The 14,220-nt window shown below is 34.7% G+C and overlaps 1 protein-coding gene across 1 annotated transcript in view; it reads left to right on the forward strand.

Annotated features, from left to right (window-relative positions):
• Pdcd4 (Programmed cell death 4) overlaps positions 1-14,220 on the forward strand; it is a 265,699-nt gene that overhangs the window by 229,058 nt on the left and 22,421 nt on the right. The window contains exon 2 of the mRNA XM_069816177.1: positions 9,832-9,989. Coding sequence (XP_069672278.1) covers positions 9,832-9,989 — 158 coding nt within the window. The remainder of the gene's footprint in view (positions 1-9,831; positions 9,990-14,220) is intronic.

Below are 14,220 nucleotides of genomic sequence, written 5' to 3' on the forward strand. Positions count from 1 at the left end.
TAAATGTATCTCGTATTTGCGGAACATGGTGACTTAGTTCCAGCTGAGAAATACACAGCAATTTTGAGATCATTCCACATTCAGCGAATGTTTACAGTCACTCAAAACAAATTCCAGCCAAAGAACCGGCCATTTTGATTTTGGCAATACATTGCACATAAGATGGTGTCCTTCGCTGTAATTATGATTGTTCATTCGTAATCCTAATGACAGTGGACCATCACGACAATATAACTTTGTTTGCTAAAAGTCAGAAATTATAGCATTTTTTAAAGAGAATTCATTAAAAATTAATTTGATTACGGCATTGATTCCTCGTCTTCTACTTGTCATGTAGCGTGTTTTATTTAGATCTCTTAGAGTTGGTTGTTGTCTTTTACTCTGCGACAATGAAATTTCCATAATCTCGCTTCATTTCTGTCGGTGTGTGCCTGGAAGGTTCTAGTCGGCTTCGATCGTCGCTTGTCTTCTCTACTCCACTCCTGCTCCCTCTCTTTGTTCACTCCCCAGCATCGCGTCCCTTTCACTTTCAGTGTAAACAGAGAATATTGTTTGTAAACGTTTTATCTACACTTTACTAGATTTTCACACAATAAACCGGAAAGCAAATAGATTTTATTTATCACTTAAAAATGTCCATTCTCTTCGTTCTCTCCTTTTTCATTCTTGTATTTGATCTTCTCTCGTACCGTAGGTATAGTTGGGTAAACTTGGTGTGTTGTGGGTAGGATTGAAATTCTTAAAACAATAGAACAGATCATTTACTGTGCTATCGATTGTCTTGAAAATTCGTGTATTGGACGTAATAAACATTTGACTGCAATGTTGCAGCATGGCAAATTTATTACGGTATACTTTAAGTCAACTACATATAATGCTTACACTGTGCTTGGGATTAGTATTAATTTGAAGGAAATTTTATACAGGTTTAACAATAAGTATGGAATATTGCTAATAACTTCTTAAATTTTAATTTTGCAAAAAAAAAAAGTTTCATACGAAAGCTCTTAGAGAGAAACCATACAATATGATACGAGTGTTCAAAGAAAGTTAATTAATTAATTTATGTATTTATTATTTATTTATTTATTATTTTGCTAATAATTGTAACGTGAAATATAAAATATACAGAGAAACTTTAGCTCGCCCCTGAAAGAGTAGAACTCGTGCTCAGGGACGGATTCCTGAATTGAAATTATTAATTATACAATACAGTTATAATTAATAATTATACAATACAATTTGCAATTATAGTATATAAATTTAAATTTACAATTTTTCAATTTTTATAAAATCCATACATTACTTTTTAAATTGAATACTAGAACTATTAGAATTGACAAGATTAGGATATTTAAATATAAATTTGTTATATATTCTTGGGCCTAAATTACTACTATGATTAAATACTGTAACAGTGTTGCATTTTGGTTCAAACAATCTTAAAGAATTCATACCTTTTGTTTCATAACTATGAGAATACAATTCAAAATTATTTCGATTTTTATGTATGAATTTTATTAATACAATATAATAAATTTGTCTTACGTTAAGTACATTAAAGTCTATAAACAAATTTTGAGATGGAAAATCAATAGGTTTATGAAGACATACAGGGTGTGACAGTAAACTAAATTTTTTATGACACTCTGTATTAAAATTTACGTATTCTGAATCTCCATTAAATTTTACGTATGAATGCGTAGAAATTTTGCCCATTCACCCAGTTCGTGTCTTTTAACTATTCAAGTTGTTTTAAGAGCTTCAAACTTGAGACAAATAAGTATGTATAATCATGTTGAGGAGGCCATAAAACTAAACAAAACACTTTCACTAACCAAACTTTATCACATATGCTTAAAATGAGAACCTTTCACAGCCAAGAAATATCCCAGTCTATCACGAAAATAATCCATGACTGTTCTGTTCCATCTCATATCTACAAGGACTGTTTTCGTGATAAACTGGGATACTGTTTGGCTGTGAGTGGTTCTCATTTTGAGCATCTGTGATAAAGTTTGATTAGTTAGTGTTTTGTTAGTTTTATAGCCTACTCGGCATGATTTTACATACTTATTTGTCTCAAGTTTGAAGTTCCCGAAATAACTTCAATAAAGAATTAAAAGACACGAAATGAGTGAATGGGTAAATTTTCTACGCATTCATACGTAAACTTTAATGGAGATTCAGAATATGTAAATTTGAATATAAGGTGTCATTTAAAAAAATAAAGTTTACTGTCACACTCTAGGATGCCTGAATAAATTAACTTTTTTTCGAACACTCGTATCATATTGTATGGTTTATCTCTATAAGAGCTTTTGTATGAAACTTTTTTTTTGTAAAATTAAAATTTAAGAAGTTATTAGCAATATTCCATACTTATTGTTCACTTTGTATATTATGTCTAATTAAAGTTCATAATACATAAATACCTCTGATTGAGGTTCTGGCTGATGGGTACATCTATTATCAGGCAGCACATCTCACTTGACGATATGTGTTAGAGGAAGGACAATAATTGTAGGTATACATCGATTAGTGTTATATGTAACTGGTCAGCGATGTATAGGCTATAATGGAGAGGGAGAGTAACGAGGAACTGACAGCCCTACCCAATTATCTCCTGGCTTAGATCCCTCATGAGTGATGTCTTATTGGTGTCACTTATGAGGTTCAAACCCGTTTTCGCATAGTTGACTAAACAACTGCAGGTCAAACTTCGATATCTCGGTGTGGTTTCGGAAATGGATAATGCTTTCAGTTACCATAATAATAATCCGTGGCGCTACAGCCCGTGAAGGGCCTAGACCGACCAGCCGGCTGTTGGCCTCACACCCACATGCCGAAGCAGAGGTGGACGAACATCCAACCAGAATGGAGGTATCGATGATTCCCCCAGCCGTTATAGCTGGTATTCGCAACCGGATTTCGCTACCTGTCGTAGCTCCCCAAGTGCATCACGATGCTGGGTGGGCACCGGTCCCATACACTGGCCGAAATTTCATGAGAAAAATTATTCCCTCACGAGGACTCGAACCAGCGCGCATTCCGTAACGCGAGTCCTAGGCGGAATGCCTTAGACCGCGACGCCACGGCGCGGGACTTCAGTTACCATAGCCTATAGAAAATACGCAAAAAGGAGTTTCTATCATCATAACTGCACTGTAATTACTTCTGTGTACTACTACTACTACTACTACTACTACTACTACTACTGCTACTGCTACTGCTACTGCTGCTGCTGCTGCTGCTGCTGCTCGTAGGTCCAAAATGAATATACGATGATAGATATTATGCTGATAGAGATTGGTGGTGGTGAAAATATTGCGGATTTATAAATACGTACGTACATCTTTCTCATAAGCCTATGTATTTTTTATTATGTTTTATTTAACGACGCTCGAAAATGCCGAGGTTATATCAACGTCGCCGGTGTGCCGGAATTTTGTCCCGCAGGAGTTCTTTTACATACCAGTAAATCTACTGACATGAGCCTGTCGCATTTGAGAGGCCTGTGTAGGTGAAGCAGAATAAGAGTTGTGCACTGTATTGTATTTGACTGAAGAGAAATAAAAGGCGTAACTCGCTAAGATTCAGGAGTAGGTATTAAGCAATATGCAACATTGTGCGACCTCTACAACAATAGTTGTAGCCTACTTAGTGGACAATGTTGATCTCATAAGGTCATGAGCTTATTAGAGGGTGGGTCTGCATACCGAACTCCAGGCTGAGGTTTATTGGCCTCTTACAATGGATTTCCAGATGTTCTGAGTGGATTATTCACAGACTTCTTGCAAATAGATTAAAGTTCAAGGCTGTAGTGAACCATATTCATCTTGTTAATTGCAATTCATCGCTAATTTGGCTTGCGTTTTTACAATTCCAAATGCAGACCTTGTGTTACAACACAGATGAGCAGCCACCGGGGTAGCTCTGTCGGTTAAGGCGCTTGCCTCCCGATCCGGAGTTGCGATCGGGCACGGGTTCGATTTCTGCTCGGGCTGATTACCTGGTTGGGTTTTACCGAGGTTTCCCCAACCGTAAGGCAAATGTCAAGTAATCTATGGCAAATCCTCAGCCTCATCTCTAGTAGTTGATTCAGCGTCGTTAAATAAGTTAAAAAAGAGACATTGTGACTTACTGATATGCGAAATAATATAGGCCTAGTTTATTTTATTATAGGTATTTTAATATTTAGTGGGATAGCCTATCATTAATAGCCGAAACGGCTAATTAATTAAGCTTCCTTTATGGAAAGGTTGCCAGGTTTGACAAAGTGTATTATATATAATTCGGAAAAAACATCTAAAAGGTAAAAAGATTACATTTGAAACGGTTAGGGAGTCGAATATATAAAACGTCAGAAAAATTTACACGTAAGTAGCGTACTTGCTCATTTAAAGTTAAATAAGGAATATTATCATCAGAAAAGTTTCGCCAGATATTTGGATTCAAATTCCAGTGAATCCATATGGTTTTGTGGTAGGTTTTTTCTGATTAATGTCGTCTTCCTCATTGCATAAATTCTCAACTTACCTATCAAATTAAACGGATTAAAGAAGTCATACCGCGACTGTGATGTTACCGCAGATCTGCAGATCTGATGGTCGACGACGGACGCAAAAATTATTAATTCATGAAAGGGAATTCACAGTGATATGCGTACCAAATCGTCGGCCATAGCAGAAACTGTCAGAGAATATCACTTTTGTGTGTGTTGCAGAATGTCATATGCAGGGAAAGGATTTATATGTAAATACATATTTACTTATAAAGCTAATATAATTTATATTTTGCATTATCTTTATGTTTCACAATGTGTAGGGTTGAAAAATCCTACTTTTATTTTCCATATTTTTCCATATTTTAGAGTTTAGTACATATTTTCGTTAATTTCCATATATTTTCCATATTTCATATAAAACAGTCCATATTATATTAGGTTTAACAATAAAACAAAACAAAATTCCATTAACTTTTAAAAATACATTTCAACAATAGAGATTTAAACACATGTTCAGTAATCCCTTTAACATCAGAGTTATTTGAAAATTAGCAGTCCTATCAACAATGGGAAAGTAAGTTACAAAACTGTATTAATTTAATTTAAAATTTTTAACAGACTTCAGTTGTGCAGCTCAACAGTTAAATGCCAGTCAGAGTACACATAGGTTCAGTTTTGTAAATCATACTATAAAGACGGTAAATATGCCAAAAGTACGTCATTCAGTCAATTTAAAATCAAAACTAACAAGTTACATTTCAGAATTTAAAGAAGATGGTTTATCAACTGACAATAAAATATTATTTTGTAATTTGTGTCAGTGTGCAGTATCATCTACACAAAAGTTCCTGGTGCAACAACACATTACAACTAGTAAACATCAGGCCAACAAACAACTAAATTCCAAGCAGAGACAATTGTTTTTAACACAACCAACAACATCGAATGTAAGATCTGAGTTTAACATCGACCTGTGCCGTTCTCTCATCTCTGCTGATATTCCTCTCTACAAACTAAAGAATAAGGTCTTCAGGGAATTCCTTGAAAAATATACTCAACATACAATCCCGGATGAGTCAACACTTAGGAAGACGTATGCTCCATCCATCTACGATGAGACTATACAGAAGATAAGAGATGAAATTAAAGATAGTTCAATTTGGGTTTCCATTGATGAGACTCCCGACAAAGAAGGTAGACTTGTTGGTAATGTAGTTATCGGTTTGTTAAGTGAACAATATTCTGAACGAATTCTTTTACATTGTGATGTTCTAGAAAAGTGCAATAACAAAACTATAGTTAAACTGTTCAACGAAGCTATGGGTATCCTGTGGCCAAAGGGTATTATGTACGATAATGTGTTATTCTTTATTAGCGATGCTGCCCCTTATATGGTCAAAGCTGGACAAGCATTATCTGTTGTATATCCTAAATTGACTCATTTTACTTGTGTGGCGCATGCATTTCATCGTGTGGCAGAAGTGGTCAGAGACAATTTCCCTAAAGTAGATTTGTTGATTTCATCAGTGAAAAAAGTATTTCTCAAAGCTCCCAGTAGAGTTAACGTGTTGAAAGAAATGTACCCTGAAATTCCATTGCCACCAAAGCCAATTTTAACTAGATGGGGTACATGGCTAGAAGCAGTTGAATATTATGCCGAACATATAGACTCTATTAACAATGTTCTCCTTGCATTGGACTCTGAAGATGCAGTCTCAATTGATACTGCGAAAACAGTTACCTGTGACATAAGTGTGAAGAATGACTTAGCTCACATTCAGCATACATTTTCATGCATCATAAAAACGCTCAAAAGTCTCCAAAATAGGCACCTTTCACTATCTGAAAGTTTTGAAATTATAAATAGTACTGTGGAACAACTGAATCGTGGTAGAGGTAAAGTTGCAGATGCAGTAAGAGCTAAGGTGGACACTGTACTTTCAAAAAACCCTGGATATGAAGAACTACAAAAGGTTGTTGCTGTGATGAGTGGTGAATCAACAGTGAAGATTAACTTGGACTTATCCCCAGCAGACATTGTGAAATTGAATTATGTACCAGTTACTTCTTGTGACGTCGAACGCTCTTTTAGTCAGTATAAATCTATCCTCAGAGACAATAGAAGAAGATTCACTTTTCAGCACTTGAAAGAAATGTTTGTAACCTATTGTTATGGTAACAGACAATAAAAATTGTGTTTTGTTGAAACTACATTGGAAGATAAGGTACGTCCATTATATTTTTTGTTTAGTTTGATTAAAATGTACCAATATTTAACGTACATAGTCATTTTTTTATAATTTTAAGTCCATATTTAATTCCATATTTTGGTAAAAATCCATATTTAATTCCATATTTTGGTAAAAATAACTACATATATATTTACATATTTCATATATTTTTAGTCCATATAAATCCGTTCCCTGGTCATATGCAACATAAATGCCACATAGAACTCGGATTTTTACTAATGACATTTGATAAATAACATTTTCAACGGTGTATGAATCCTATTTTACAGCTGTTGACGGCTCTGCTGGCCAAACCATGAGGTTTCCTCTGGTATACTATCAGAAGTAGGAACTGTGTAAAAATTCCTTAATGATATACCTCAGTATCGTAATTGTCGTGACTAGACCTACGGTACCGTAAACTCTTTGTAGTTATCGTGTAATCGGTAATAACAGAACACGCGAGAAAGAAATTCCATAATCTCTTTCAGTTTTGTGACGTCTGTCAATATCTGTCGATTGTAAGTTGCCAGTCTTCTGTGACAACCGTTATGCATTCTCTCTGCTACGGCCTCATGTACATCTTTTATTCGGCTCCTTTGCGGTTTTCCTCTTTTATTTTTTTCCCGACTGTGAAGTCAAGGCAGAACTTTCTGCGGCAACCCATAACTATCCATCTGAATATGACCATATCATTTTCTTTTCGTTTTATCAGATGCATTTGGTGATGATTTTCATAAATAATAACAAACCATTTCGTCCGAGATCGTGAAGGATATTTTATTATTTATTTAGTTATTGTTTTTAGGATAAATTTATTTGTTTAAAGACGTACATAACTATGAATTGTGAATTGTTAGCAGATTGATTGCTTTTACTTATAATTGTGTTGACGTGATGAGTATGAAGGAATGTACTGGACACTTAAATGTATATTTGTACTATAATAATTATTAAATGAAGTTTTTGTGCATTAGTATGCTGACTGACAATGTTCTAAAATGTATGACGATCCTTTTGAAGTTTTTGTCCTTGAAGTTAAAAATATCTTAAGGGTATATGTACGTGAATATTTGGGGGGGGGGGGAATTGTAATAAAAATTACGCAGAGTTTTCTGAATTCATTGATATTTAGTTTACAGTTCATTTATTTATTTGTGATATTTAAATGGACATTTTAACACAATACAGGTAGCTAAGACATTCACTTTTAACTTTAAATTAAATTTATCAAAAGTTTCAATTTTCTCACATATTATTTCATAACTCCATAACCATTAAAGATAGAATACTGAAATTTTGCACACTGATTTCACATCAATTTAAGCAAAATGTAGTCTACAATAACCCCATATCTTAGAAAAAAAAATAATGTCACAAAAACATGATGTAAATTTTAATATATTATACAGAATGTTCCGAAACTATTCGTTCAAAATAATACAGGAGGTAGAGAAGATCAAAACAAATATATTTTGTAATGGTACATATGGTCCCTGAAGGCAATTTCTGATCCTAGGGACGATTTACACAGAAGATAGGTTAGCATGCTAATTACATCAGTGGCATTCACAGGAACTGCTCGAATGCGCGACCATTAGCCTTCTTCTGTTTCCACAACGGTTTCATACACCAGCTGCTTCATATGCCCCCAGAGGAAGAAATCCAGACACGTGAGGTCAGGTGACCTGGGTGGCAAGGCCACGGGGCCACCTCGGCCGATCCATCGATTCCTTATCGAAATATATTTGTTTTCATGTTCTATACCTTCTGTATTAATTTGAACGAATAGTTTCGGAACACTCTGTATATCGAAAACACAAAAAATTAATTGCATTAAAATTAACAACTATACACGTCTGAGAGTAGTCCACTTTTAGAAATAAGTGTTTATTACATGCAGTAAAAAAATTAAAGATGTCAGAGAAAACCCTAACAGTGTTATGGTTACCAAATGATATAACTGCATAAATTTTTTATTCTTTTTTTTTATATATAAAACTGGCTTTTAAAAATATTATTAGTAACTTTTTTTTATACTTTTATCAGCTATTTAAGTTCTAATAAGTCTTGGTATGGCACATTGTAATAATTTTTGTCCACTTATGATTCATTTTCTTGTAAAATTTTAGGAATTTAGAGCCTGCATTTTCTGAAATTATTTGAAGAGTCCACTGCGAGAATGATGGATGTCACTTTCTTGTCGAAAATGAACCAAGACTGTCAATGCATAGCTTAAGACATATAGAATGTACATATAGAGTTATATGGCATTAACACTGATAGTCATTGTGCAGTAATGATCGGAAAATCTCAGTTAAGCTTTGAGCGCTAAGCATTTCAAACTTTCAATTGCTTCTCCTGCAAAATGTATTCCATATTAAATCTATCATTCTTGCAGTGGACTCTTCATTTGTGATCGTTAACGAACATATACCCTTAATTTTACTTTAAATATTCCCATCCCAAGCGTGTTGAAATGAAATAACAATGGCGGCCGACTCGGTGATTGCGCTACTCTACTACTTCCACGGACTCTGTGAACACGTAATTGCCATCTAATAACCACAGCTGAACAGTATGTAGATATATTAATAAAAAATCGGATTACCAGCAAATAATAGGGAAATCCATTACAAAATATTAATATAGAGCCAATAAATAAAAAATTCTCTTAAATACAATAAAAAATAAAGTGCCTGAGTAAAGGGTTATCGTGATAGGATAAATAAAATAATATAAATTACCTTTATTACAGCATACCACTGTGGGTATACTGTGGATTCTGATCTTACGAGTCAGCATCTGTATCGTTGTTTATAGTGAATTGGTGACCAATCTGGTGTAACTAGCTTCCTAGTTGTCTGTGTTCGAGAAAACCACTAAAAACCACGATAAATTGGCCCATCCCGGGATTTGAATCCGGACATCCGCAATGGGAGTCTATAGCGTATTTTTTTTTTTTTTTTTTTTTTTTTACCATTAAGCCACTTCGTTTGTTTTTGTGGGTTCCCTCGTCATATTTTTAAATGATACATTGTTAACATGCTGAAAGAGTGAGATATGATTTTCACGAAAGTGTTCTTCTTGCAGGAGGTGCTGGTGGTAAAGGAGTGTGGGGAAAATTGGGGTCAGAACTCGTTGAAGTTGATGTTGACATGAATGACCCCAATTACGACAGCGACTCCCTTGACAATGGCGACATTGAACTCAAGACTATCATTCCAGAGATGACGGACGAAGAGATTCAGGTGAGTAAATATCCTGCCAAATGCTTCAGTGTTTGTGTTAATGCCTCTTGGATTGTCGCACAGTTTGTGTTACATCTAGAATAATTTTAAACATCTTCCAGCCAAACTGTAGAGTAACTGAAGAAATTAGAAATATTGTAAAATCCACATGTACGGTTGAAACTCGATTCGATTATCCGTATTTTACAGCACACATCTGTTGGAGTAGTACGTGAAACCTGGAAGTAGTGTTATTTCTTTTTGTCCCAGACAGGTGGTCTTTTAGTTGCGTAGTCGCCTTCCTGTACCATAATTATGCTTGCAAAGTGTGCTGATAGATAAGAATCAGTTGCTCAGTCGCCTTTCTGGTCATTATCTGTTTCGGTTGTATTATTCTAGTAACTGTAAATGAACTTTGTGCGAGATCGTGCGTATTTGCTTGTTTTCCGCACAGAACCAATACGCGGTAAGTGTGAAATACCACATTCAGTATTCCCAGCGTAACACACATAACAATTTCCCTCTTCTTACCGCTTAAGCGCGACATTCATTTTACTGCTTTAGGCTTTTAACATATTATTTTTAGAGACGTTTAACATAGTAATAATTATAAATTGGAAACTTACCACTGCAATTTCACCTAAATTGCACTGTTAGTTATTGTTTTTAAATATTTGCAAAAATTAAGTAAAGTCTACTACTCCACGAAAGGTATTGTATTCCTCATACAAGTAACATTAAGGAAGCCGTGAAAAAATCAACAAGACTCCAGATGCCGATGTTATTACTGCAATACGTTATATAAATAATATTGTTAAAATATTAAAATGAAAAATAAATCATTACATAACCTTGCCGTTTGTTTTAAGTTCGCATTTATAGACTGGGGGAAAAAAAAGACAGACGTATATCACGGCCTGCTGAAGTATAGATATTTTTGTTTTCTAAAGTTGCCGTCATTAAACAGAAATCAAGATGGAGATTTCATTGCAACTAATTAGAAATTCGTCTTTCAGGTATGTAATAAACGATCTTCGCACAAAATAATGTACGATACACGAGCGGTATGTTTGTTTTCATGTTCTCGGAAATCAAAAAACTCAACTACGTTTCGCTTTTTCAATCTTTTCCTCGAACATGAAAACGTCACCATACCGCTCTTGTAACGTATATTACTATTTGGGGTTCGTGGTAAGGAACTTAACTTGCCTTGGCGACTAAGGTAACCACGAAAAAATACCTAGTTAGAATGGTCTACTTCGGAGTTTTAACCCGAAATCTTCCGAATGTCTTATCAGTTATCATTGAGCCACCTTGCTCGATATTTCTCTAATACAGCGGTGACCAAAACTCGAGCTGCAGTGATTACATGCGACAGACAGCCTATGAAGTAAGGAGACGGAGGAAAGGTACTTGGCGTGAAAACTACGGCCAGTGGTGGTTCCTGTACTAACTTCTTGATCAATCCCGCGGATAAAAATCTCAAGCTTTGCTGTATCAGTAAAGTCACTGCCAGTGAATAATATACGATTTTTCTTGCTTCTTTTTTAACCTTCCTCTTGAATATAATCAGAAATTTTCTACATTCATCTCTCGATACTTGGTCGAGAAATTCGTAGTTTTTCAAAATTAAAAACTTCTTATGGACAAGTTATTTAAGCTATTTTAATCATTACTCTTTTGAGAAATTCTGTTTCTGTTAAAAGGCTTTAGAGCACGAGATATTTCAAACCCCATTAGGTAGCTGACTTCCTTATATTTATTTATCTCATCTTTCTCTTCCTGGCTATGATTTAAGACATGTCAATTCCTGGCGTTTAACAGTTCGTTGCACATAATATTGAATAAGTTTTTCTACAATATCATTATTATTATTAAATGAATAACTAATAAATAGTTACCCTCATCTAAAGATTAAGAAGATTAAAACTGAGATAAAACCTAATAATTTTATCCTTCTAGGGAGAAGATCTAAAAATATCATTATTCATGCACGTACAGAAGAATTATAGAAACATATGAGCTTACATAGTGGTCAGTAATCTATACTAATAATAAATCTTTAGCCGAAATTTTTCTGGTAATTTTCGATTTTCCAAAAATAATTGGTCCTAACATATATAATTAACCACCCTGAAACCGAAAATCGCTTTTTTTTTTAATTTTTGTCTGTCTATCTGTCTGTCTGTATGTTTGTTACGTTTTCACGCGATAATGGCTGAACGGATTTCGATGAAAATTGGAATATAAATTAAGTTCGTTGTAACTTAGATTTTAGGCTATATGGCATTCAAAATACATTATTTAAAAGGGGGGTTATAAGGGGGCCTGAATTAAATAAATCGAAATATCTCGCTTATTATTGATTTTTGTGAAAAATGTTACATAACAAAAGTTTCTTTAAAAATAATTTTTGATAAGTTTTATTCCTTGAAAAATTGTGATAGGACTGATATTTAATGAGATAAATGAGTTTTAAAATTAAAATGACTGCCATCTAAGGCCGTGTAATGAATTAAAAATCAAATAACTTCGTCTATAAGGGGCCTTGGACAGCAACAATCGGAAGCTAAATTAACCGATTTGTATAATTAATTATTATTTCACCATTGGAAAGTGTAGTTTCTCTAGATGGGCATAATGCTATAATGTTATTACAGTAACTTCTGATATAATATAATATAATATAATATAATATAATATAATATAATATGTAATATTATATAATATAATTTAAGTTATTTGAAGGGTTCAGAACCATAGTGGGCCAAGCGCCATTTACTGAATACGTAGTTAAGTTATTACCATAATTCAATGGAAACCTATAACAAGTAAAATAAAATATACACATTAAATCTAAATGATGTCAATCTTCATTAAACTATGGTTGCATGTAATAACAATTAAGAAACATGTTAAAGGAATTGTCATTGCACCAAATGATTGTCTCTGGACCAAAATGATCGCATTTTAATTATTTGGATGCAATTTAAATTAAGTAACATATTAAACGATTTATCCTTCTATCAAACACGAATGTTCCCTGGATCAAATGTTTTTTTTAATTATGTAATTACTTTATATTTATTTCTAACGGGTGCAGCGGAGCGCACGGGTACGGCTAGTAATAATAATAATAATAATAATAATAATAATAATAATAATAATAATACATTATTCAGCGTGGCAATTAATGTTTCTACATACTGGTACTTCTAATTTAACCGCTGAGGAAAGTAAACATAGGCCTATTACATTTTGTCCGACAGAATAACAAAAAAGTTCTCCTTCTAATTCTTTACAAAACCACCTCTTGCTGCTTGTAGAGACAGAGTTTGTAGAGCGACATGATACCGCCACTGCTTGCCTTCAGTACGTGAATTAAAAACACAGCAATGTACAGGAAACTCCTGTACCCGTTTGAATGTCTGTGATTACACGATGTAATCACAACACCCGCTTTGGTCACCGCTGCTCTAATATCATTCGCATAATGAGAAAGTAAAAATGAGACTGGCACTCCACGTCACTTTATGGTAGTTAGTACAGGAACCACCACTGGCCGTAGTTTTCACGCCAAGTACCTTTCCTCCGTCTCCTTACTTCATAGGCTGTCTGTCGCATGTAATCACTGCAGCTCGAGTTTTGGTCACCGCTGTATTAGAGAAATACCGAACAAGGTGGCTCAATGATATAGTTTGGCGCAGTGCTCGTAAGAAGTTGACGGGTTACCAGAGTGAGCTAAACGTAGCGAGCGGATTTCACGCTTCGAAGTTGCGCTCTGGCTTGCGTTTGAATTCAGCTTGGGCTGGTTACTTTGGTTGGCATTTCTACGAGATTTTCCCCATCTGTAAGGCAACTGTGGTGAATCTCCAGGCTCATCCCGTCATCCGCATTACCATAATTGCAAAACAACTTCGCACGTGATACAGCGGCGTTAAATAGCCGATTAAAAAGAAGGTTGCTGACCTTTGCAATGGAGTATTGGCAAGATTATTGCAATTCTGCAGGCGATTTTTTATGAAAACATATCCTGGTTCACGGAACATGTGAATTATGGTGGCGTGATTCAAGTAAGCCTAGGCTATACGGGTGTTTCTGGAGGCTGACATAAGCTATCATACGAAAACGAAAGAAAATATTTTTCCGTGGTTTAGCCTATGAAACCGGTATGTGTATGTTCAGTCAACAGACCGAAGACTGGTTGGAACCTCATAAGTGACACCAATGCACCAGTGAGATCACTCATGAG

The sequence above is a fragment of the Periplaneta americana genome, chromosome 1 (genome assembly GCF_040183065.1).
Source record: "Periplaneta americana isolate PAMFEO1 chromosome 1, P.americana_PAMFEO1_priV1, whole genome shotgun sequence".
Lineage (NCBI taxonomy): Eukaryota > Metazoa > Arthropoda > Insecta > Blattodea > Blattidae > Periplaneta > Periplaneta americana.